At 36.1% G+C, this 27,111-nt stretch overlaps 1 protein-coding gene across 9 annotated transcripts in view; it reads left to right on the forward strand.

Annotated features, from left to right (window-relative positions):
* Positions 1-27,111, forward strand: part of RABGAP1L (RAB GTPase activating protein 1 like) — a 253,556-nt gene that overhangs the window by 19,981 nt on the left and 206,464 nt on the right. For 8 of the 9 annotated variants that reach the window (XM_080601910.1, XM_080601914.1, XM_080601913.1 and 5 more), the window contains 10 exons: positions 1,729-1,896; positions 2,811-3,003; positions 5,162-5,372; positions 8,204-8,378; positions 9,193-9,353; positions 10,136-10,246; positions 15,970-16,036; positions 16,882-16,984; positions 18,778-18,944; positions 23,535-23,679. In XM_080601910.1, coding sequence (XP_080458036.1) covers positions 1,762-1,896; positions 2,811-3,003; positions 5,162-5,372; positions 8,204-8,378; positions 9,193-9,353; positions 10,136-10,246; positions 15,970-16,036; positions 16,882-16,984; positions 18,778-18,944; positions 23,535-23,679 — 1,468 coding nt within the window. In that variant the 5' untranslated portion in view covers positions 1,729-1,761. The remainder of the gene's footprint in view (positions 1-1,728; positions 1,897-2,810; positions 3,004-5,161; positions 5,373-8,203; positions 8,379-9,192; positions 9,354-10,135; positions 10,247-15,969; positions 16,037-16,881; positions 16,985-18,777; positions 18,945-23,534; positions 23,680-27,111) is intronic. The other variant, XM_080601912.1, reaches the window with a different exon arrangement.

Genomic DNA, 27,111 nt, shown 5'->3' on the forward strand with positions numbered 1-27,111 from the left:
CATTGTTTGGTGGCCTCTTTCTAATGTGAGTCTCCTAGCAAATTTTTGTGCTACAATACAAGTTAGTTATTTGAAGAATTTGAGTTCTTTAGTTGTTCTGAGACTTCTGGGTATAATGACCTCCCTGCCTTGAAAGGTAAAATCCTGACTGTGTTGGGGAGAGGGAAAATATTTTGGTGGAGTTGTGTGTGTAAATGGTTATGACAAACCACGTCTTTAAAAGACCAAAAGCATATTGACTGTGGTTTCAAAAGTGATACAAAATATTTTTGTATTGAAAGCGTAGTTTCCACATTTGTTTTTTGATTCCAAATTGCTGAACTGCCTCTTGTAGCTAGCGGGTTTAAATAACGCTTGCTGAGAAAGGAAGAGGGCTTGCATGGCTTTTCTTAAGTGATGTTTTTGTAGCTCCCTCTAGGTAGACCTAAATTTGCGTTCTTTTCTTGATCACTTATTATTTTGAAACTGTAGCTCAGAAGGAGGCAGGGCCCAAGCAGTGTTTTAGGTCTCCGCATCCAGCTTCAAGGTAAAAATCACGTTCAGCCTTGCAAGTATGGCAGTAGGGGGCAGTTTTTGTCCCCCACTGCTGTAAGTGATCCTTCAGAACTCTGTGGCTTAAGCACACCAATGCCCAGTGCTTAGCCTGACTAGGATTTTTCAGGAAACTGATATGGAAGCTTACCGTGTCTGCAGGTATCTGCTATTTATCAAAAGTATCTGGAAAATAAATAAATTATATATTAAATTATATATATATATATATATATGTGAAAAAAAGCACAGATACATTTTATTTTGAAAACATGTAGTATCCAGTGTTCTTCATTCTAGGTCATTGTTCCCTAAGGGACCAGGGAAGATGTTCTGAATTAACGTAGGTGATTCTTTCTTTGTGTTGGATACCTACAGTAGTTGTCCTCATTCTGAAGTGCTGGGACTGGTCTTGATTGTGCAGGGTTTTTATGTTTGTTTGCTTTTGTTTTTTAATGAACTTGCAATGTGAAGAGATACCAATATATTGCTATTTTTTTGTTGTTTAAGGGTGTTTTTTTTTTTTTTTTTCCTTTGGGGACAGGAGAAAACTTATTCAAGTACTTACAGGTTATTTCTTTGTTTTTGTAAGTAACATGATCAACTATTGTAGACAATTTCAGAGAAACTTGCTGAGAAGGATGTGATTGTGGTTTAGTATCATCTTTGACTTCATCAGTAGACATAATAATGAAAAAACAACTGTAACATAATTGTTAAATATGTTTTCATTTGTATAGTATACGCTTTGATACATAATTTCTGGAAAACTAGTCATCAGATAATCTGCATCTTCACATAACCTGTGTGACATTCTAGTTAAGGAATAGATCTTTATGAGGGGGAAAGGATAAAGGTGGGAATTAGGGAGACAGAGGGAGCAGGCTCTGGAGGATTAAAAACAGCAGAAGCGTAAGCTCCAAAGTAGGCTTGTTTTTGTGTTACCCATACACATAGATAACAGTTTCTGCTGTTAAATCATAGGATTTTTAAGTAGACACCCTAAAAATCGCACTTGCTATTAAAAAGTGAACTTGTATATCAACTAAATCAGTTTGAGAAATGTCATTAAGCACATTATAATACACTTGTGTGACTTTAAGTATGATGTTATCTTATGGCAACTTCCTATTACACCTATTATCATATTATTTATAGCTTAAAAACTCATTCCTTAACATTTTCCTTCTTCTGTAGGTTATTTTGGCAGGAGAAGACTACTGACCTGAGATGGAAGTCAAAACATCATTTAGCAAAGCCAGTAGAATTCCTGAAACTGTATCCCCGTTAATTAATGAAGATTTTGTCCTGGTTCATCAGCAGTCTGAGGACTCCTCTGGAAAAGATGAAAAACCTCAGCTAAAGGTTTACTACTGCTTTATTTTAAATAAGTATTAAGATTCATATTAAGCAAAAAGAGGAAACTTCTTTTGAATATTTAATTACAGATACTTGTGTGCTCTTGAGGAGTATCTTAGACTATTATTTGTCTCTGCTCATTACTAGTGAAATTAACAGCTCAGATCAAGCAAGTCTGTCCAAATATAGCTGTTCAGATTTTCTATCAGTAACTTCTTAGTATTCTGTGGATTTATACGTTAAAAAGGGACTAAAAAGCTCTTTTAAAAAATTAAGCTTCATATTAAAGCTTAGGAAGTATTCTTTACCTAGGGATCAGAGACTGAATACTTTTTTCATAAGAGAACACATGCTATGTAGGAATAGACCACAGTGGGTCTTGGAGTTTATTTTTTGTTTTTAATTTATTTTTCTTGCTTAGTCTACCTTAGGCATGACTAAAAGCTTTTCTAGAAGCTTTCTACCTCTAAATACCAGAATATTTTAGTATTTGGATGACAGCTGTTCAGTTAATTACAAATTTCACCAATTCAGTTGCAGTAGCTGGTTTACTGGTTTTGGTCTTCTTTGAACAATACAAATTTTTTCCCCTTGAGATGAGAAATATTTTATCTTTGCATAACTGGCAGTTATTTACAACCAATAATTTCAGTCTAAATTAAACACTTTCAGATATAATTACTAAATAAGCTGCAAGGTAGAATCCATAAAACAACTTTACTACTACTGGCTATGTTGTTTTATGGTCTGAAACATTAGTATTTGTGGAAGGCTGTATTTTTTCCTAAGAACGATACAGTCTTACAGGCGCTTAGCGTGTTGTCCTGTTTAAGTGTTTCTTAACTTTTGCAGCAAGATTGTAAAATATAGTAGTCAAACTACAAGTAGCTATAAAAAATGTCATACCCTTCTACTTACAGGTATTTTCAAATGGAGATGATCAGCTGGAGAAGGCAATGGAAGAGATACTGAGGGATTCTGAAAAAGACCAGAACAACTCCACTACTCTCCAAGAAGGTTCCAGTGATGCCTGCAGCCAGGCATCTGGAGATGGGTCAGCAGGTCAAACAAATCAGCCATCTTTGCACCTTGTTTTAGACCCTTCTACTACAGGTATTGACAAAATGCTTCCCCATCTTATGTCCTGTTCCCGATCATATATGGCAGTTCCTTCCTTTAAAGTTTCAAGTTAAAATGAATATAATGCTTTCTGGAACTTTATTCTGTAACTGTTCTGGAGAATAGCTTGGGGCCTCTTCTCCGTTTCAGATTAGGAGAGGGTTATAGACAGGAACAGACTGTACTCAGATCAGTACCTCTTGCTATTCAGTTTTGGTCAAGATAGCTTTGGTTTTGTCTCCAGCCCTAGATGAGTCAGGACTAAGTATCAGGTAACTTGCTGAACGTACTCTAGATGAGGTAAAGGTGCTACTGATGGAACATGAGAAATTTCATGAGTGTCTGTTGACTCTACTACCTGAAAATGAGATATACCACGAGCAAACTAGTAAATTTTTTGTCTCTGGTTTTATCACCAAGTATGAATAAGAACAGTTACAAAATTGATATTTGCTAGAACTGATTGTGCTGTTTTGCTGATTTTTGAAAATTTTATTAAAAAAGGAAGAGTGAAAGCTTTTTATATAAACCTTTTTTTTCACCCCAAGCCTTTCTGTTCCTTAAGTCCAAAAATATTTAGAAGCTATTTAGTAGTCTGACTGAATTTTTAAAATTTGCTCTCATCGATATGATTTACACTTTTGTGACAGCTGATCTGAACTCTTGTTTCGTTTGGATTTTTTACTTTTGAATTGCACTGGCTAGTTGTAACTGTCAATATTCTGTGCAGGGTAGCTGTCTACAGATAATTCATTGGTGGTTTTGCTAGAGCATTTTTAATAACATTGAAATGTAATATAAGAAAAGGAATAATTACCAAAGAATTTGGGTCTTCTCGGTTACTTTTTGACAGCAAGACATTAGAATGAAAGTATGTTGTTGTCCCCACACCCCAATTATTTGGAATACAAGACTATTGCCTTGTCCCTGGGCTTTGAATTATTATTTTTTTCCCTCAGAAGTATGCAGAGCACTTCTGTGTCATTCTATCAGACAGATAGTTCCCATAGTATCTGTTTAGGAAGTCAAATAAGTTTTTAATGGTAGAATAAGATACACGGCTTATAAATCATGGAAACACTGTTCAGTTAATTACATTTATGCTATATTTTAGAATGATCTGTTTTGGGAAATTTATCTTACTGGGTTCCTATTTGACAAGATTTTTTGCAGACTGATCTGCATCAAACAGAACGTAACTTAGCACGAATGCACTAACAAATACTTGTAAATGCTTTTTTTTTTTTCCTCCTCTTCAATAGAAATCATTCAGTTGTGCAGCCTTTATGACTTAAGTGTTGTGGAAATATTAGTTATAGTCAAAAGGAATAGAAAAACAGAGAGCAGGTTTCTTAGAGAGGTTTGGAATACCCATCTTTGGAGATAAAAAATCAGTTGGACAGGGCTCTGAGCAACCTGATTCAATTTGGTAACTAGCCCTAATCTAACCTGACCTGCCTTTGAAAAGGAGTTTAAGATAGAGTAATCCAGGTTGGAAAGGACCTGTAGAGATACTCTGATTTATAATTCTGAATTTTTCTTAGCTTCCACCTCTCCTTTCTTTTATCATAAGTCAAAATGCCTTTAAAAAAGGCAAGCAAACAAAAAAGCTCCCTCAAGGTCTTCCCTGTCCATAATAGTGTGATAGTGCAAAAAGAATGCTTCTCTTCTGCTGATTAGAGGATCAAATGGATATCTCTTTTCTTAAGCTCCCTGATGGTTCCATGCATTCATTGTCACTATCTCAGCGATGTGAGCCATGTTTAAATTTAATAGTTCTATACAAGCTGCAAAGACATGGCCGAGAAGAGAAATAAGGGCATCTTTATGCAAAAATAATGAGTAGGAATGGGGATATAGAAGGAAACCAAAGTAAAGAACAGCTGGGAATGAAGCATAAGGAAAGCATGTATTTCAGTACTGCTAAAAAGAATCAAAAGGCAATTTGACCCAAAGCAGTACTTGCGAACCTGCATTAGAATAGCCATAATATTAATATTAAGCTGCTGAGTGGATTTCTTACTGTTGGAGTTGGACTTTTTACTCCCATGCTTCTCAGAAGCAACAGGAGATTTTGCTCTGAAACTTATTCAGAAAACCATGTGTGAAAAATAAAACCAAATGGTTAAAGAAATGTTTTCTTTATTTTCAGAAGTGTCTGCACCAAGGCCGTCTTCTCCTACTGAACCCCTGGAAGAGGACAGTGTGTTGTTTAACAAACTGACTTATTTAGGTTGCATGAAGGTGTCTGCCCCTCGGAATGAGCCAGAAGCTCTGCGTGCCATGGCAAACATGAAATACTCATGTCAGGCCCCTTTACCCGTAACACTTTATGTTCCAAATGTTCCAGAAGGCTCTGTAAGGTAATATACAAATGTTCCTTTTTTTACTTGCACAGACACGTAAAAGGCGAGTTCTGACTTCGTTACTCACATGGGGAAGTAGAATTGTTGGATTTGGGGCTAGGATTCTTGTACAGCTTCAGTGGAAAACTTTGTCTTTGAAAGGGAAGCGATTAATCTGTGGAAGTGCCACAATGATGATCACTTTCACTTCTTTGTGGTTGTTTTCCTTAAACCCTATGAAGGTCGATTTGAGCCTTTTCAAACCAATGAATCCTGAAAATGAAACGTGAGGCTGGAAGTCACCTTTTGAGTGTGGGATTACTCTGAGGGTCAATTTCTCTGTACTAATTATCAGTAACTGCCCACTTGTTAGCTGTAGGGCCACATAAGCATCTTGTTCAGTGATTACTGATATTTTGGAAAGGGAGAGCTGATAATGCCTGTTTTCTCCCATTTTTCTTCTAGCGTGTAATCACCTGCAAGGTAAATATGTGGAGGTAGTGGTAGTCCTGCAGGTCTTGGGTTAGCTAAGGGAGTTTGTTTTATTCTTTCATTCTTCTTGAGGGATTGAGATGTTAGTCTCTACTTCCAGATATAGCTATGGTAAAGCCAGGTCTCACCTGTGCCTGCCTCACAATGCATATGCTGATTATCTCCAGACAGTAGAAAACACTTTTTTGTTCCCTGTGAGAAGGGTCTTTTAATTAGTGATGAAAGTGTCCTGTTAATCAGAATGCAATAAAGGTGTATCTGCAGTGGCCCCGCATCCAGAAATAGGGAGCATCTTAATATTCAGGGGTTTTTATTTTTATTTATTTACTTTAACTCTGAAGTTGAGATTTCTGAAGAATCTGGTTAGATTTCCTTCATTTCTTATCTTCCTCTGGTAAGAGACACGGATTCTTGGTCTAATTTAACTCTTGTCCTTAGTTTATTGATAAATTAAATGTCTGAGCTTCTAGACCTTCTTGCTTCATCTTTTTGTGAAAACTGTGTTGACTATAATCTTTCCTAGATAGAGAGAGCTTTAAGCATATAAATTATTTTCTTCCACTTTGGTCTTTGAACTCAATTTAAGATTTAATTTGAGGTTATGGCAATACTTCATTTGAATTAGGAAACTGCACTTCATGCTTTAAGTATGGCAGCTGTCACACGGGCGTTAGATGTTAGGTTTGCTGTACTTATTTTCATAGATTCTGTGGCCATTCAAGAAGGTTGTTTCCTTGCAAGTAAAAATTCAGGTTCCTTTTATCTTTAATTGCAGAGGGCCACCCGTAAAGTAAAGACAGCATAAGAATCTGCACAGAACTGTAAAGTCGAACCCCTGTGTGGTATAATATGCTCCATCGAAGTTCAAGTGACACCAGTGCCATCTTTTTAGGAGTGTTTCCATTCCAAATACCTGGCCACTTGTTATCTGAAGTTCCATTTCACATGTCCCTCCATTATTACAGTATGCTGAATCCTCTCTGGGCTTTTCTTGCCTTTGGAAGAATACTTCTTTATTGTTCCTGACTTGGGATTCTGTTCAAGTATCTAATGCTTAGTCAGCCTCGGTGTGAATGTGCATACGCATAAAGAGCGAGAAGACAGAGGAGGCCTGTGTAGCTCTGTTAGTGCTTGAAATTCATTGTGCAGTTGTCCATTGTGAGCACACCACCCCTGTTCTCTTTAAAGTTTCTCAAATACTCTTTGGATCCTTTTAGGAGTTCGAAATGAGTTAAAGCTTTGTATGAGCCCTTAGAGCAGTGTAAATGGCATTTAGATGGGAAGGGCTGGGTGGGAAGGTGTGTATACCCTTCTGGTGCTGCTGAAGCAAAAGTTATCCTGCCTGAGAGTATGATTATATCTGCAGCCAGCATACTGATAACCCGGAGCATTACACAGCAATTTCTTCTTGATGGGGCTACACACAGTGTTGTTGCTGTGATCTTTTCTTATTATCATTTGTTTTCTACATTTATTTTTGTAGTTGTTAATGTAATTTTCTTGCAGTTTGTTTTTTAGAGAAACAAACACAAAACTTTCATTATTTACATTGATTAATTTTTTTTGTGCTAAGGTTGTTTTTCTAGTATGATAAACTTTTTTCTGTTTTTGTTTAAAAAAAAAAAAAAGAAATAAGTGGCACCTTGAAGTGTTTCAAGGGAGTTAATATATTTGTTACAGATGTATGAGTCCACTAAAGTTTTCTGAGATTACAAAGATGAGGAGGATGAAAAGCCTAATTCCAGTGGAAATGGTTTTTGTTTTTGAGCACAAGCCTGTTTGATAAATATATATAATTTATTATTAATTTTCTATAAATACCATAATTAGCTCGAAGGATAGGGTAGGATAATAAATTCAGATGTTCACGGCAGACTGGATTTTACATTTTTGGTGCTTTTAAAGCTGTTGTGATTCATGATCACCTAACGTAGCAGGAATTGTTTACTAAGATATGTAGTTTTACATGTTCTGCATAAACAGTGCTTCCTTAAACAGAGATTTTTCTTTGGTCTTTGTATGCAAACTATGTTTTCATGGCTGCTGTGGTTTCTACATTTCTGCTTTTGTTTCTCATAAATGATCTCAGAGCAATGGTGATCGGTATTATTGCGTGAGATGGAGGTACTATATTTGTCTTACGGTGTGTAATAGTGGCTTAATTTGTTTTAAAACCAAAAAGCTTTACATCTTAAAGCTGGAACCTGATGTATCTGTTCCTACTCTGCAGCTTGTATGCTTGAATTTAATAGTAAGTACAGTTTAGATATTTTTTTAATTGCAGAAAAATCTTTTAGGTATGTCTGTTTGTTTTACTGACCTTTTCACTTGATCTTCCCTGTTCCTTCCCTCAACAGAATAATAGATCAATCGAGCAATGTGGAGATAGCTTCTTTTCCAATCTATAAGGTGCTGTTTTGTGTGCGTGGACAAACTGGAACTTCAGAGAGTGACTGTTTTGCATTCACTGAAAGCAGTTGTGGAACAGAGGAGTTCCAGATTCATGTTTTCTCCTGTGAGATTAAAGAGGCAGTGAGTATTAAATGTTCTATAGTGACTCATATAAAGGATGCAAGGCGTATCTGGAAAAGTTGTTCCTGATGTGGAAACATATATTGCTGTGAAAAATATGTTAACATGCAATGGATTTTACAAAACATGCAAGTGGTCATATGTGAATATTAATAAAAATTAAAAGTTATACTCTAGAAAGCCTAGATTTAAGGTAAGTATTTTGTTTTTCAGGCATCATTTGGGTAGGTTTCAGACTCATTTTATAGTGTAGATCTTTGAGATTTACAAAGAATCATCTTACAGTACTATGGTTGCCCTATTTATTTTGGCAAGAATTGCACGATAGTTTGAGAGAAGGATTTTCTAGGGTGGAAAAACAAAGGATGAAAAACAAGAACCTTATTTTTTAACGTTTGCATGAGCAAGCTGTGAGATGTATTTTCAAATGCATTACTTGAAATATAAATTGTTAGGGTCCTCTAATGGTTTGCATTCTCAATCTTGTAATGTGTATTAACTTACTGAGCATTACAGCAGAAGTGAATATGATATGAATAGAAATAGGTAATATTACTATTGCATTTGCTTGGCTGTTGAACACCAGATATGAAAGGTGTGTGTGTGTTGGTGGTGGTTTTTTGTGTTGTTTTTTGTTTTTCTTTGGTATAAAAGGCAAGTGACAGTAATTTTAGAATTGACTGAATTTGGGATTGACTTCAGAAACTCTTGTATATCTGAATTTGTTCCTTAAGATAACATATCACAATACCACATTAAAATATACTGTTTTTTTTTTTTTAATAATACTTCTATTTCTTTTGCTTTTCTGCAGGTCAGCCGAATTTTATATAGTTTCTCAACAGCATTCAAACGTTCTTCCAAACAAGCATCTGATCACGTTAAGGACTTTGTTCTTCCTACTCCAGATAGTGATGTGTACACTTTCAGTGTTTCCTTAGAAGTCAAAGAAGATGATGGAAAAGGAAATTTTAGGTAAGCTGACTGGAAAAATAGAAATCTTTCTGAATCATGCATGCTTGCAAAATTTACAACTACTATGTTGCAGTGAAACTCATTTGACTTATTTCCATAAGTAGACTTGCTATAAGTAGAAAGCTGTTGCTCTGTTTTTACATTTTTTTCTGTATATTTTCTATATAAATGTTAAAAAATCAGCATCCATTTTTCAAATTAGCTTCTTTTAAAGACGTTTTTTGATAGAGATGCTCAAGGTAGGTCTGTGCAAATGGAAAAGACAGGAAGTCTGTACAAAATTCTGTTAAAACAGTTTTTCTAAATAAGTAAAATTTAGTACTCTTTTAATTGAGATTTTTGTAAGCTAATTAATTCCAGATTCATTGTAAGTTTAGAAAACTGTAAACTACTCTGATCATTACAGGGGAACAAAATAATTTTTGCTTAACAGTTAATTACACAAATTTTGGAATGGAGGAGAGAGTTGGTGATAAGAGTTGATAATGTGAAAATGTCCTGTTTATTTTTTGCTTCATGTGTAGCATACTTGCTATTATTTCAAAACCCAAAATGCCCCATGAATTATTGGCTACGTGGGCCTGATAAATCCTGTGGGCAGTTAGGATGCTACGTACAAGCCAAAATCACGCTTCAGTGGCTGTTTATTAATTTATGATTATATTATGAGAGGTTCTCTAAAATTAACTTACCGTTTAAGTTGGTTACTACTGTCTCTTCTGTATTTAACAGTTAATCTTCTCTATCTGTACTAAAGGACTTCTTTATTATTATTCTTTTAGCCCAGTCCCAAAGGATAGAGATAAATTGTATTTCAAACTTAAACAGGGAATTGAGAAGAAAGTGGTCATTACAGTTCAACAACTCTCGAACAAAGAACTGGCCATTGAAAGGTAAGAGTAATAAGATAATGCAGATTAAGTTTTTGTGAGAAAAGTATTTAATCTACTTTTCCCTGGAAAAAGAAAGAAAAACATCAGTAGCACAGTATTATTGAATAATATAATTAATTTCTAGGTGCACAGTTCAGTTTCAAATTTCTCTTGAAATAATTTGTGTGATCTTTAAGATGGAAACAAGATGTCTTGGAAACATACTATGTAATAGTCAAACTTTTTTTTTTTGCATTCTAATTGTATTTTTTGTATGTGCTGTTAGGATACTTATGGCAAATGCTTTTGATTTTGCTTTTTGTTGTTCTTAAGTAATGCAGAAACACACATTTATTGTAAGGCTGTATTATCAGCATCTCACTATTTAGAGAAAGTGACCAAGTTAGATTGTCTGAGCTACGTTAAACTCTGGAGAATATTTTTCCGTTAGGTCAGTGTACTAGAATAGTGCAAATTTGGACTCAACCCAGTGGTTAGAAGAAGCAATCTCTTGTTGGAGTCTTCAAGACCAGTAGGATTTCATTGCAGGTTTTTTTTTTTTTTTATAGTATGTTTCTAATGTTTATCTTTAAGTAATGGTGAAGATCTCGGGACTGGCTGATAATCATATTATTTAGTAAAGTTATAAGTAAATATAATATTTACTGGAAATTGAGGGGGAACTCTTTTAAACAGAATAATATGATCTTTGTGCAAGACGTTTGTACAAGAAGCAGACCATGCACGTGAAGAATAACAATTAGTTAATGGGTTCATTAACAGTAGACTCTTGCTGCTACAACAAAAGTGGGTATTGTAGTAGCTTAAATTAGAAAATTCCTTTTTGATATCTCAATTTTTAAAAAGAGCAAATGCCACCAGATGGCAATCTTATCAAAAAAGTAACAATAGGAGAATTCACGTTTATTGAAAAGGGAATTCAGGATGACAGGAGAATCAAAAAAACTCATAAAACCTGATTGATCTGTGTGCTTTCAAGGTGTTTTTTTCAAAAATGAAACAAAACATTTAGACGAGGGATATAGAGCAGAGATTTTTAATGATAATGCTTTTGTATTGTAAAACTGTGCTTTTGCTACTCATCAGTCTAAAAAAATCTATTTTCACTAGGATTAAATTTTTAATTTAAATAATGTTGGCTTGAAATTTCAATTCGTGAATGATGAACTATTTTAAGCATTTCTGAATAACATTGAATCTCTATACATCATTTTCCTTGTGGGGGACCCTGAGGGGTCTGGTTTTTTTTTTGTTTTTCTCTTAAAACTGCCTTTATTAGAATTGAGCTTTTATTTTGGTGTTATTTAAGATGATTCAATTTGGATGTTATTTTTATCACCACAAACTTTGCTGACAAGAGTCATGTAATTGATATGACACACACAAGCTTGTAAGTCATTTTATATACTCTCGGAGCATAATATATATATAATGTTATATAGTAATACAATAAAAATGGTGTAAAAGATCAATTGAGCTTGCCTAAGAGAACACCAAAAGTCTCAAAAATATTTATAAGTGAAATTATAATGCAAAAAGGAGGTTGTTGCTAAAGAAATTTGGTCTCTGGTCTAAAGAGTTCCAGACTCTTTATTGACGGTCTCAGAAAATAAACCCGGTACCACTGGCAGAACCTCTGCTGATGCCACTCCCTGGCCTTCAGGCTGGGCCCTTGGCTGGGTTGGATAGCACAGGTTACCCACAGCCAAGATAGTCTGTCCCTTCCTACCTTTGTTGCTTGTTCTTGAACAAGCCCTGTGGAGCTTGCCTATTTTTATCTTGGTTGGAGCAGGTAAAGAAGCAATGTTCACTCCTGTCTCCCAGGTTTGAGTCATGGTGGCACTACGTTGGTTTGTTCCCCCAGCGTGGGATATCAAGTCTCTGTTTACGGGGTTCAGGGAGAAAATTCTGGTTAATAATTAGGGGGCTTTAAGAGAGTTGTTCTGGAGAGTGAAACAGCCTTTCATTCGGAAAGGTTCTAGGACTGACTCTGTTGGTTTTAAAACAATGGTGTTTAAATATACTGTGCTACCATTCGTACAGGAGAGTTACTTGCAAGTTATGTAGATATTCCTTCGGTTAAGGTCTAGACTTGATGTCCTTAGAAGTGATGTGCAGAATATTGGCTGGTTGCTGAGTGTTACTGGAAACTCTTATAGATCATGTTACCATGTTAGTGTAATACCACTGGCTTTATTGGTGGGTAGCATTCGTATTTATACAAATGAAAATTCATATTAGTGAGGAATAGCTTAAATTCTTTTTTTTACAGGTGTAGAAACTAGCTGAGTTTAAACAGAGTAGTGTACCTGCCTGTAGCCACTTGATAGCCAGCTCTAAGTGCAGAAAAGCCACAGGTCAGAAATGGCAGGACCGAAGCCCATGGTCTTTACAGGTCTTTCTGAAACCGAGGTGTGTGGTAGGGCGTTATCATTCTGAAGATGATGTTCATAACTGTCATTTTTGCTTCTGAAATTGGAGGCTAAGCATAGTGACAACTGTTTGTGTAAAACCGAGCTCCTTTGCAAGCAAAGGTCTTGAGCTCCTTTAGTTCAGTTAAACTGAGTTTAGTCTTTTGAACTTTGAAGAGAAGCCCTGACTCTTCTAGTAGCAGGATGTCACCAGTCATCATAAGTACCTATTTCTATGAGAGGCAGGGGTTGCTTGTTTCCGACTCCCGTTCTTTTAGAAGCATACTTCTCAAAGATTTTGGCTGGCACATGTCAGAACTTTTGTGTGCATCTGAGAGAAGCACAGCAAGAGCTGGGATCTGTGAGCTGTTGCCTTTGAAAAGCATGGTTATTTTGCCTACATCTGAACCTCAGCCTTAGTGTTTTCTTTAGTAGATGTGCCAGAAGCTGGTGACCCCTCTTTTGTTATAAGTTATAGCTTATTCTTAGCTATTTCTGCCTCAGGAACTAAAAATAGTGCAGTTGGTTTACTGTAACATTCTGCCTGGTCTAATTAGTCCTCCAGAGAAGTCTGCTCATGTGGTTAAGTACAAGTCCTAGCATCCTCGCTACCTTTGTTTTACACGGCACTGCCTTAGGCTGTATAGGTACATCTGCATTGCTGCCTAATGTTTCATTTACCACTTCACTTTTTAGGACTTCAGTAGTGTAGGAGTATGGGTAAGAAAAAATACCATTATGGTTGTAAGTTAATGTTTAAAAGTAATGAGGTAGAAAACAAAAATCATATATCCAAATGTGATGGGGCCAAAAGTAATAGATGGTGTAGTAATAGCTTATGTTAAGACTATCTTTTACAGTTCATATAGCATTATTGAAACAGTAATTGCTATTCTATCTCTGTTGATGATGGTGTTCTTGCCTGAAAGCTGTGAAACTATTCTGTCTTCACTACTTTCCTAAGACTGTTCAAATGATGTCTTACAATTTCTGCTTGCTGAGAAATCTAAATTTTCCTTTGGATAACTGGCCCAGATGACAGAAGAGCTTTTGTTGAGCCTTAGAAAAGGTGGGAATGGGAGCTTCTCGTAGTGCTTTCCCATAGGTCGTGGGGGTACAGAGGAGAGGGAGCCAGACTCTTCTTGGGCATGCAGAGTGGTAGGATTAGAGTCAATGTACACAAGTCACTTCCCTGGAAACTCCTCTGAGTTAGGCCAGTTGCTGTCAATACAAAGGGAGTTGAGCCCTGGAGCTGATTGCCCAGAGAGGTTATTTACTTTCTGTTTTTTTTTCCTTATTTGAGATCTAACATTTAAAAAGTCTGTGCTAAACAGCTTGCACCTTATGTTGTAAATACATAATTTGGTTCAATATTTTTCATTCATCATGGAGTATGCTCAAAGGAGAGAAGTATAAAGGTGATTTGCAGGAACTTCAGAACTGAATTTGTGCTTTCAGTAGTCAGGAAGTTCAAAAGTTTAAATGATTGTTCACAAATATTTCAACTTTTTTTTTTCCTTTTAACTACGAATCTTTTTTGATACTTTTAAATGACTGTACTGGAATTCTGGAATTCAAAACCCTGGCTTATTTACTATCTTCATGGCAGAGTAATCTCATAGAGTTGCTAAATGGGCATAAAACTTCATTTGTCTTTTCTGCTTAGGTTGCAAACTCTTTAAGGCAGAAGCTGCTTCCTACTCTTTTATGTATGCACATTTTAAATTGTGGGTAATGGTAGGATTCCTCAAAGTCTTGTTATCTTGATTTCCTTAGTAGGATGACAACAATAAAGCATTTTGGAGGGCTACAGTATGGAATATTGCGTACGATTCTGGGTCCCTCAGCTCAAGGACACAGAACTGCTTGAGAGAGCCCATCACAGAGCCCCGAGGATGATTAAGGGAGTGGGGCATCTCCCTTACGAGGGAAGGAGCTGGGTCTCTTTAGCTTGGAGAAGAGGAGATGGACGGGTGACCTCATTAATGTTTTTAAATATGTAGAGGGTGAGTGTCAGGAGGATGGAGCCAGGCTCTTTTCAGTGACACCCAATGATAGGACAAGGGGCAATGGGTGCAAGTTGGAACGTAGAAGATTCCGCTTAAATACGAGACAAAACTTTTTACAGTGAGGGTGACAGAGCACTGGAACAGGCTGCCCAGGGGTGTTGGGGAGTCTTCTTCTCTGGAGACTTTCAAAACTCGCCTGGACGTGTTCCTGTGTGACCTGATCTAGGTGTTCCTGCTCCAGCAGGGGGATTGGACTGGATGATCTTTCAAGGTCCCTTCCAATCCATAACATTCCGTGATACATTTCCTATTATGTGATCAGTAAGTAGAAATAAACAAGAGGTACGTCTTGAGATAGCTGCTGGTTGTTAAAATGCCATTAAAACCCAAGAAGAAAACATGACCTGTACCTAAAATGAAGGAGACAGTAGAGAACAGGCATACGTACAGAAGTGGTTATTGGGACAATGAACTATCCCAGGATACTTAAGAAGGTGATTTTTGCTCTTGGCAAATGGAAAGGGTGTGAGGAAGGTATGAGCCTACTTGCTCTGGTTTATCAGATCACTTCTGGCATGCAGTGAAGATAATGGGACTGGTATAGAATCTATTTGAGCAAAATTAAACCTAGCTGTTTGTGCTGGATTAGTACTGTGTGTCGTAGGGCTATGGTGTGTTTTATCTCATCCTAGTCATGTTAATCCCGTGTGTTGTCACAAGAGATCCGCAATGTAAAAGATGAAGGCCGTAAGTTGCAATCATGAAGAGCCCTTGCATCTGCAAAGTAGAGAACTTTGGTCTTAAGAAAGAGAGAACAAAAGTATAAAAATAGAGCAAATCCTTATTTTAAGGCTCTGTGAGGCTAGGTGATGCCACACCAGTGAGGTTATGAGTGATACAGTATGTGAAATTGTTACATTCGTTTAGTTGTATGAAAGCAATTTTAAATATAACTTTTAAATTCATTTTCTCTAGGGACTGAGTGAATTTGTTCTGTCCAATCTCTTACTAACGTACATGAATTGTTGGTATCTTTAAACCTAATATTTTAAGTTGTCTTTAAGAATAATTGTTTCTTCATAGGTTAGACACCAATTTCTGTTGTCTTTATTCTGGAAAATAATTTCATTGTCATTTCTGTAATCTATGTTGTGATATTTCCTGAGCATTACCATAACACTAGCAAAAAAATTACTAAGAAAGATTTTTTTTTTAATTACAGGCAGTGGGTAGCTGTGTCATTATGTTCAATAAAATATTTTTATCTTTGAAATGCTAATATATTTTTAATAAAACTTCACAGATGCTTTGGGATGCTACTAAGCCCTGGACGAAATGTGAAGAACAGTGACATGCATTTACTAGACATGGTAATGCTTAGTTCTAATAGTCCATTTAGAAAGACATATTTGATTTAAAAACCAAATGAAAAACAAGCAGAAAAAGCACAACCAATTAAAAGTACCCCCCAAAAATAAAAAAATATAACTCCCATTGTTTGTTTTTGTTTGCTTTTGTTTCTTAAATCCTGGATTTTATATCTTAGAACTAGAAACAGATGGTATGTGTAATGGACAAAACATTTCAGTTAATTTCAAAACCTGTGGCATCTGTTTTTGTTAAATTGATGAAGACAATGATGAGGTCAGCTGATAGCTGGTTATTACATATAACCAAGCTTTCTGTATTGTGTTAAGCATGTTGCCTAAAAATATAGAGCAAGTAATTGAGTTGTTTTTATATATACATATATATATATATAAAAAATATATATATATGTATATATGTGTGTGTGTGTGTGTGTATATATATATATATGTATACACACACACTTGGGCATTAGGGGAATGGTGTTATTTTTTCCACATTGCTGAAAACTTTGCCATTATTTGCTTCATTTGAATTTAAATTCTTGCTCAGAACTTGAAGTAGTCACTTGTCTTTTATAATAAACATTTAACAAGTATGTTGGTAAGCTGTCTTGCCTTCAGTTTCTTATATATAATATTTCTCTTTTTTTTCCAATTATATATAATATTTCTTTTTTCTCTTCCCTATACCCTTTTTCAGTCCGTTATATCCTGTTCTTTATTTAGGTTGTGTTTTCTAGATTGAACACAATGTTACTCTGACCTTCCCAGAACTATTTTCTGCACTCCCAGTCTCTTTGATCTAGTCATGACTCTAGTAAAATTTTGTATGTTTTTATTTATAGGAATCCATGGGAAAGAGTTCTGATGGGAAGGCTTACATAATTACCGGAATATGGAATCCTAATGCACCGATGTTTCTAGTACTTAATGAGGAAACACCTAAAGGTAATTTAATTCTTAAATTTGTTTTTTATGTGACATGAGTTTGATGTATGCATGTTCTCCTGGGAATCATGGTCTATATGTCTGAGTACATACACCATCATGTTCCAAGCGTCTATGGCTAAAAGCAGAACTTCTGTATATAAATGTATGTGACATAAAAATGCGATATTCATAGAGCTATGTGTTGCTGATTTGGGGATACTAAACTAGTGTTTGGGGATTATGTTCCTTCTCCTGGTTATCAGGATTTTTGGTCTTAAACACTCAGAAGTTGTTTTTCCCCCTTCTGTAGTCAGCAAAGCAGTATAAAACCTAGACATTGCTGTTCTTTTTCTTTTAACTTTGAAGTGAGCTGATTACGAATAGCATTACATCTCCCTCATCTTTGGGAGGGTGGAAGCGACGCATGGAAGTGCTTCAATATATAGCACAGTTCCTTATCCTTAGAATTGACGTTCTCTGACGTGATGTGAAGTTTGACTGCAAAACTGGAGTTTGTTTCCTGTCCCAAGGCAGAGCTCGTATCAGTTGCGTAAAGGCATATCTAAGTATATACAGTCAGTGGTGGTGTTCTTGCTACTCGATTTTCAAATCACGTTATTTCTAGTAGTGTGTAGGCTACTGTGTGAAACTACTTGCTGTGAAGCTTGACATGGTTTCCATTTTAAGATACGACTTTGTGTTTGCGTGTGGCTTTTGTTGTTGTTTTTTAAATTCCCACTTGCCTCTTTGGTCTTGTGAGAAATACCTCAATAATTTTCTCAGACAGGGTCTTCTGTAAAGCTGTTTTATTTGCGATTGCAGTGGTGGGCATCCTGCCAGCCAGGAGTGCTCAGCAAAAGTGTATCATAACCTTTTATTCCCTATTACCCAAAGCTTGATTCCTTCTGTTTTCTCATTGACTGAGTACTACGGGTTCACAAACTACTTGATGCTTATTACTATAACATATATGTACAATTTTATTTGACCAACCATTAATTTCTCCTATTCCTTTGGTGTTTTTTTTTCCTTTTTCTCTCGTTACTAGAGGGCCCATTATTTTTTGTTTTCACTGATTTCACACTGCTCCTCCTGTTTTTCTTAGCTATCCTCCTTATTTTGGGACAATGGGACCTTCCCCTTATCTGCTTAACATACACCCCACAGCTATGCCACTGTCAGGCCTGCACAATCACTTTAGAATATGCAAGGTTAGTGAAATTTTCCACTGCTAAAATACAACTTTGTCTCTCTCAGTCTGAGAAGACAAAAGGGCCTGGGGATCCATTATGTATGATTCTCAATATTTGGTTTAAAAAGCTGCATTTCCTGGATGATAGATACCAGTTGTGTTGCAAAATGATGGTTGCTAACCCTCTCTGTGATAAAAGTTTCCAGAAGCAACAATCCTTTTCTTGCTTTGTAAACCTGCAAGGTACACTTGGACTATTTCTGTGTCATCTTCTGGTCAGTTTATCCTGTGTTCTGCTCTACTTGAAAAAGTTTGAGTTATGCTTAAGTATGAGGAAAAAAAATAGCATTGCATACTGCTGCTATGAAGATAGCTTAGCACAGAGAATGGGACAGGGATGGATAAAAAGTATCTTAATGCTGTTTTCCATGCGTGACACTTTGAATCTGTTTGCACAGATTTTTTTTCAAAAGAAGTCATCGGAGTTATCGTCAGATTAATAAATCAGATGCAACAGAATGAGTAATTTAATAGAAAGTGGTTTCAGTTTGAACAACAGCTTGTCATTTATTGTTTTAATTTTTGACACTTTTTCTGTACATGACCTTTTGTGTTTTAGATAAGCGTGTGTACATGACTGTGGCAGTGGATATGGTTGTCACTGAAGTAGTAGAACCAGTGCGGTTTTTGCTGGAGACTGTTGTGCGCGTGTATCCTGCTAACGAACGTTTCTGGTACTTCAGCAGAAAAACCTTCACAGAAACGTTTTATATGAAGCTAAAACAGGTATCGTGTTTTTTTTTTTTAAAGAAAAATTGCTGCTGGGAGCATTTGTCTGTTTTAATTTGTCCTTTATAAAAGTTAGTATGGCACTGCACCTCAGTAAGGGTTTTTTAACTTGTTGAAATGTTAAAATGTTTAAATGGTTTAAATGGTTAAGTAGCATATAGAAGTGTTTGATGCCTTTGTAAACTGAATTATTATACACGTTGAAAGTAATTGGCTTTGTGGGCTTAAACAATTTTGAATCTATCGAATTCTCTATAACTTCATACAATCAGACCTATGCACAGACATCTAAAACAAGTCTATTTGGTAAAATCAGGAAATGACATTAATCGTTCACTGTAAAATCAGCTAATACGTAACATGGAAATCCTGGGTGTTAAAGTTCAAAATACGAAGATAGGTGGCTGAAAGGATGTAATCAATTAAAGGCAGAGGAACCTTATGCAGTGGTTTGAGTTAGGCTATTACTACTATTTTTTCAAAGCATCTTGGAAGGGTGGATTTCTGTGTTTTCCAAAAGAGGAATTTGGAAGAAGGTTATCTGGAAAAGCAAGTTCTGATGCATGGGGAAGTTGCTGTCTTTTCACGCTCATGGTGCATTTTGTGCATACAAAATGCACTACATTGTTGTCCTTCACTGCCCTGGGACTTCATGAAGGGTAAGGGCATTATTGTTGCAATGATTTATTAAGGTATCATTGTTCATGCTGGTGATTGTAACCTTACAAAATGTTCAAAGAACAGTAAAGGAAAAAAAAACAAAACCATTTTTAGGAAACTATTTTCTCTGAAATACTTAGTTTGTCAGTCCGTGGAGTTCAATGTTGAAGTCAAGTTGTACAAACAATGCACCACTCTACAGAGGTGAGAAGTTAAGATGAGACTTAAAGTATAGTTGTGTATTCCCTCTGTTAGCTTTCCCAGTCCTGTGCTTGGGAGATTACTGTGCATTTATTTCTTCCTCAAGCACTAAGAGGTGATTATTCATCTCATCTGGTCATGTTTGTTCAATAGTTACCTACTGAGTAGACTGCTAAAGCCTCCTCTGTTCTGGCATTGGGTAAGGTACATAAAGTGTATGTCTTCCCATTATCAGTGTAGGATGATGTACAACACATCCTCGTGCAGAGAGTGTTGACCTGCTTTCTCCAAAGATTTACCACCGAATCATAGAATGCGGGGTTCTTGGTTCAAAAAGGGAACAGCAGAGGCTAACTGTATCATTTGCACTGGAAAAATGATCCATTATCTTTGACTAATGAAACCAAATAGGAGTGATTTAATTCTACGGAGCCTAGTGTGAATGTTTTAATTGTCATCATCCTGTGGGGTGTAGTAATGGGTCTGGCAAAACAAGCTGTGTTCATGCTATATAGCAAAAGTGCAGCTGTGTTTAACACTAAAAGTAAATAAATCTCATGAAATACTGTTTATGTAGTTCTTCTGCAGATTAGCATAGTAACTTGGAATTCAAGAAAATGTGAGAAAACCAAGTGTTATATGCAAATGTTGAGGATATCTACATTTTCAATTTAAGAAAAAATACATTTGAAGATATTACTTTCTCAACTTTTGGATACATAGCTATAATCAATTAACCTTTCCCCTTAAATCAGTTAAAACCCTACCAGTTTTAGTTTTAAGTACTATGGATGCTTTCGTTTTGCTTTCTCACCCCTTATAATGTGACAACACACACATGCCTCCCTTTCCTAAAGAAACACAAGCTTTTCTTCCTGCTGTAAAATTCTGAGGAGCTGTTCTGCAGACTTTCAGGGAAGGAACATTTTTAATCTCGGCAATCTTACTCCAAGATTAGGCCCTGGTGATGGGTGACAGGATCTCTGTGGTCAACTTGTAGCAAGTTGTTATTCAACCAATTATCTGTCGGGTAATTTGTATTGCAATAGCTGTTGATAGATAACTCAGTAAATAACTTGTAGGTAACTCTGAAAGAAGCTGTACCTTAGGTCACTTTCTTCTTTAAAACTAACTTTGCAGATGGCATTGAGATCAGCCACTTGTGAACCATTTGGGAAAGTAGTTGAACTCAAGTGGATTTTAGAGAACCGGGAGGCTTTTATCAATAGCCGCAGCTGTAAGGATAGGTGTTTTCCTCTGTGCAGGACAGTGAATTCTGTGGTATAGTTTGCCTGCTGATGTAAAATCATGATAGCAGTGCTATCCATTACTGTACAAATGTAGCCTGTTTGACTGTAGATGAGAAATTCATTGATGCTGTCTGCCAGTTCTGAGCTCCAGCGTGCAGAGTCCTTGGCAAGAAGCTTTTGACTTGGGCTGTCTGAGCAAGGTGCCCTTCCCAGTAAAGAAGCATCCATTACTGAGGTTCAGAAAGGAAGTAAGTAACGGAGTAGCATTTCCCAGGGTGAGACTTGCCGGTAAAGAGAGAAAAATCAAAACTCTGCTGAGGAAAGATTCCTACAGGCCTGCTAGTCTGAACCCAAATTTGCGAGGTGCAGTCAGGTATGAGGAATGGCATAAATGCAGGTTGCCGTGAGATTTAGGACTGCTATAAACATATTGCTATACTGCTGATAGGTATAATCAGAACATGATCTTTGGAAAGGTTGTTGTAGATAGCAAATTCAGGCTTCAGAAAAACAACTAACCAAGTTACTTGCATTGTATACAGATGGTCTTGCAGTTAAGCAGAACATGTACAAGGACCTGAAGATGCGTGATTCTTGTATGTTGTAGCAAAGTCCTCTCGTGGGTACCTCATGTAGCAATAGTACCTCCCATGCCTTACTCCATCAAAAATAAAAGCCACAGGTAGTGATGGTGAATAATGCTACAGGCATCAATATTTGATTGATTTAGCCAAGTACTTTGTAATTACATGATAAAGGTGTTCTGTGAGAATAAAACAAGTACAATGTAATAGCTTGCTAAATATTTAAAAGACAAAACAAAACAAAAAAACAAGCACCTTTATGCCTACATCCCAAAGTTCATTAAACACTTTGAGAAGCTCAGTCAGCAAAACTGGTTGACAGTTGGAGCCACATGACTGTCTTCTTCCAGGGTGTATCAGCTTTAAAGGAAGCAGATCTGAATGATTAATATCTCTGAAATAAAATAAATTTTCTCAGTATAAAATTACTTACGTTGTCTTAGTGCAAGCAGTCCTTATTTAAGCTACCTACCTGCATAATGTCAACAGCTTGCTGAAATTGCAAGTTCTGTTTAGCCATCTCCAGGAAAAACTGTCATGGAGTCGTCTTCCAACTCCTTCATAGTTTTGCTTTTGAATTAAATTGAATACACTCTGAGATTGTATTCTTTTTCTTTTTCATGGTTAATTTGATGTTTTTAATATGCTCAAAAATTGTCTTATTAGACAAGAGCACAGAACAAAATAGAACAAAATTTTGTGCTGGTTCTAGTTCATTTAATATAGTCATTAGTTTGCATTTTGTACAATTCTCTGCAAGTATACTAACTACTGCATGTAACTGAATAATAATTGTGTTCAGAACTGTAACGCAGAGGAAAAACTAGAGTTGACTTTACTTTAAAAACTTGCAGCTTTGTATCCAGTGGGGTACGGGTAACTAACTGTTTTCATGTGAAAGTCTACTGAACATGAAAGGCATAGATTAAATTCTGACCTTCTCCAGCTTTAAGTAAAAATAAAACAATTTCCCCCTGCCCCCCAACTTTTGAGGTAGTCTGCCTTGGAAGTTATCGAATTACCAGAGACAGATTTGGAAGAAAAGCTGCTTTTACAGGACAAAGTGCTTTCTGTTGAAAATGTTCTGGCCTCAAATCCATAGCTGCAGACACCACACTCAAAATTCCAAAATTTCCAAGTTAAATTACATGATAGATTAATGTATATACATGACCTTTACACATGTACACAGACATACGAGCATATATTTATATACATAATTAAACTTAGGCTACGAACACAAACTTTGTAGCTAGATACAGCAGATACATATCCCTATTGAGAGGAATATATTACAAATTATACTATCTGGAATAAAGATGAATTGGTCTGTTTTTTTTTTTTTGGGTGGTGGTGGTGAAACACTAAGGAGTTCTTCACAATTTGACTTTCAAAAAGCATGAGGTTTTTTTGTTTCTTTGGTCTTGTCTTTACCTAATAAAACCCTTACCATTTAAACTTTTTTTTTTCTCTAAGACATTTGATTCCCGTTTCTGTGGTGATGTCAGTTATTCCAGGTTTTTTTTCCTGTTCTCTCCTATTTTCTTTTGCTGCAGTTTGTCTTTGACCTCATCTCATTGTATTTGTGCTTAAATGGGAAAGCCTTTCTCTCATAGTTCTGAATGATAATTAAGATGGTGTCTAGGAGGCAGCTTTGGAAGTAATGCTGGTTTATTTGCAACTTCTGACTGCAATCCTTAAAAGAGAAGCACAGCTATGTTTTACTGCCAGCCTACATATGCTATTACGAAGGAATCTGAGGGAGTCTTCCCCAAACTATTCTTTAGCCTTGATATGAGTATTTTTGTCTGTGTTTTGGTTTGGTTTTGGCAGACCATTAGAACTGTATTTGTCAATAGTGGGGTCCTATACATATGCGTATTTTGTTTTAGTCTGAAGGAAAAAGCCACACAAGTGCTGGGGATCCAATTTATGAGGTTGTCAGTCTACAAAGAGAATCTGCAAGAGAGGAAGAACTGGTCAGCCCAACAAGTGGAGGAGGGCCCGTATCATCCCAGGAGGATGAGGCAGACGAAGGTAAGAATAAGTGAGCACTCATAGTTTCCATAGATAAGACTATTATATTTCTGCTGTTAATTTACTCGTATAATTCTTCCTATTTGTGTCTATTAGAAATACAGCTGGACAGTAAGATCACACGTATTTTCCTTCTAGCAGCAGTTCTTTAGCATTAGCATTTTTTCCCACACCATTATTTGGAGTTCTTCCAATACCAGCAGCAGACTGTACATGTGCATTTTTCTGTGCACTTCAAAATTTGTTACTGCTGCACTCGTGCTCTGCTAATAAGATAGAAAACATTTTCTGGAGTGTTTTTTCATCCAATCAGAAAACATTTGCCTTCAATGTACTGCTTAAGAACGACATTGAAATGGCTGGCTGTAAACGCCTATGTACAGGAAAACCAAACAAAACCAATGTGGAAATGGGCTCAGAGACAATTCCTCTGCCCCAAAACTGTGGGCCTAGCATGTGAGTTTCTCTCACTTATGAATGGGGCTTATCAAAATACTTCTAGGTTCAGTTGGTGATCACGTTGGGGTTTGCTGATGTTCGTGGAACCAGACTATTTGCCTTCCCATCCCAAAACTAACGGTTCCTCAGAGTATTTCCACATGTTTTTTGGGGCCCTTGGCCCACTGTAGTCTGTTAGTACCCTGAGGTACTGAAGGCTCATAGCCTTCTAAATAGGCTTTTGATGCCAGCTTTGATTTGTATATCTGACCTACCAGAACTTGTGATAGTTTTACAGTTATTCTTCACATTTCTGGCACTATTCTGTCAGTACTGTAAAAAGTCTTTCTTATTACAGTGGAAAAAGTCCATTTTGATTCTTACTTGATTGTAAATGGTTGGATATTAGTTTATGCAATGTGAATCAGAACCCTGTGATTAATGCAGGAACAGACAGATCTGGTTTCTCCCTTCTGTTTACAAGCAACAGCAACAACAAACACAAATCCCAGGTGATACTAGGCTTACAAGAACAGAGCTAACAGAGCTGGTCTTTGCAGAATTGGAAACTTTCCACCCCTTCCATGGGAGGGAACAGGATGGGTATTGACTATCACTGTCATTCCACTATCAATTCTAAATAGTAAAAATACTATAATCTCTAACAGAGCTTTTGTATTAAATGGGTGCGTGGGAATACTTCACTGATTATAGCAGGAATTATTTCAGATTGACCTTTGAGTCTTGTGGTTCTGCGTAGTGAAGTTCGACATCTGTGGCTGTTCTTTTTCTTTGCTAGATGTTAGAACTGTAAGAGAATGTTTTCTGGAGCTTGTTTGGTAGGACAGAGTTTAAGTAATTACTTGAACACTTTTTCTTGTTTTTAATATTGCTTCTCACCAAGAAGAGCAAAGTGCTGTTCTAGGGTTTGATGAATGTAGCACAATTAGCAATAATGTGGATATTATCCTCTTGGTGCTATTATAAAGCTGTTTTACTTTATTATAGGGTAAAAGTATTCCACTGAGGAATCTGAATTTAACTTTGGTTTAGCTTCCTAATGCTAGTTTCCATATTTTAAATGTAGATTACTTCCTAAGAGAAGACATTAAAAATATCATGATGTGACTCTGTTCTCATGGAAACTGCATTTAGAGCTATCTGCCTAGAAGTTAGCTATCCTAGTGGATATGCAGGTTAAATGAGTCACTGCCAGTTGTTCTAAATAAATCTCTTCATTCTTTTTCTTTCTTTTTCTTTTCAGGGTACTAATTATGATGATGGAAAAGAACTTGAGTTTACAATGTCTTGTCTTAGCCTTGGAAGAAGGCTTTTTCTTTTGTCTAATGTTAAGGCCATATAGATTTTTCTGCTTGCTATTGTGGCAAGTGTGCGTTATAAGGAATATTAGATAGGCCAGAGGCTGGTATTCCCATTTAGAGATATCGAGGATTATCATTTCTTCTCTTCTTTCTTTTTTTTTTTGCTGTATCTTTAGCTACATGCTATATCCCCACAGAACATTACTTAATTTAGTCCAGAAACACTGTATACTGCAGTTTCATTTGTACAATGCTATAAGAATGCATGTTTCATGTGCACCTTACCTGATTTCTGTGTACTCTGTACATCTTACTTAGTAAGATGTCTTATGTTAGGAGCATGTGAATATGTGAATAAAGATGATGTTCTTAAGAAAGCATTTTTTCAGTATCCTTGTTCTTTTTTGCTTCAATGAAAGGCCAAATGTATTTTCCGAAAACAACATTCTTAGCTTTTTTTTTTAAATTTAGTCTCTTTTTTTTTATAGCTTTTCAGATGAAAAATGATCTTTGCAAAGACTTTGAGATAGCTACTTAAGAGATCTTTCAGGTCAACATGACTATTTTTTAAAATTTATTAATATCATAATAGATATTTCTGGCAACCTAGCCTTGTAAGGTTCCCTGCTTTGGAGATAATGTTTTTTTTTTTTTTTAAATAATATTAATAATTTCTTGTCAAAATATGGATAATTTTTCTCCTTGGTAAGAAGTTTTCTCTTAAATTCAGACTCTAATCGTAAAAAAAAGTTTCAAATAAAATAGATTTATTACCAGTAAGCTGAAAAGGATACTTGTTAATATTGAATTATGAGTAGAACCTTGTAAAAAGGTGCAGAGCACTATTGAGTGGACTAACCTTTCTGCTTTTTGGTGTGTTAAGAATGAGAGAACACATACAGAAAGCTTGATTGCATGTTGCATTATTCAGAAAAGTCAAAGCTGCATGGACCACTTTTACTGTCATGTCATTCTATGGCAGGGTGAAGTGGCTGGCTGCATGTGTGAGCCTAAGGACTGGAGAAAACTGGTTTCTGACAAAAGCATTTGCAAGGAGAATGTAGTCCTAGAAACGTTTAAGTGGCGAAGGGGAAGAATAATTTCACTTATTTTAGCAGAAGTGCTGGTTAGACCATAGATGAAATCATGACCTTTGACTCTAATATTTTAATTACTTTTTTTTTTAATAGTCTAACATTTCAGGAGAATACAAGATAACTATTTGAGATTCACTTTAAATCAGAATACTGTTAGGAGCTTAAGGATCATTGTAAATAAGAGCAATTCTGTTTAAAAACACAAAATAGTCTGTGTTTCCAAAGTCTTTAAACTGATTGTAATTAAGCTGAAGATCTTTTTTAATATTTATTTTTTTATTTATTTTCAGTTTTATGTGGTCCCAAGCCATTAATTGCAGGGTAAACGCTGCATGTGATGTTTAGTAGACATCCCAAAGCAGGTAATTCATGCTAGGTAAAAGGTAACATGCCTACCAAGTCTCCAAAAGAAGCTTCCAAAAATGACTTGTAGATTGCCTCTAGAACACTCTGAAATGACTTCCAGGAATGCAGTACTATTTGTGCTTGTGTTTTTTGATTTGTTTGTTTTATTTTATTTTTTTTTTCCTGCAACATTAAATTTCTTGATCTTTTAAGATGTTATATTTCTGACA

This window comes from Anser brachyrhynchus (assembly GCF_964034855.1).
Source record: "Anser brachyrhynchus genome assembly, chromosome: 8".
NCBI lineage: Eukaryota > Metazoa > Chordata > Aves > Anseriformes > Anatidae > Anser > Anser brachyrhynchus.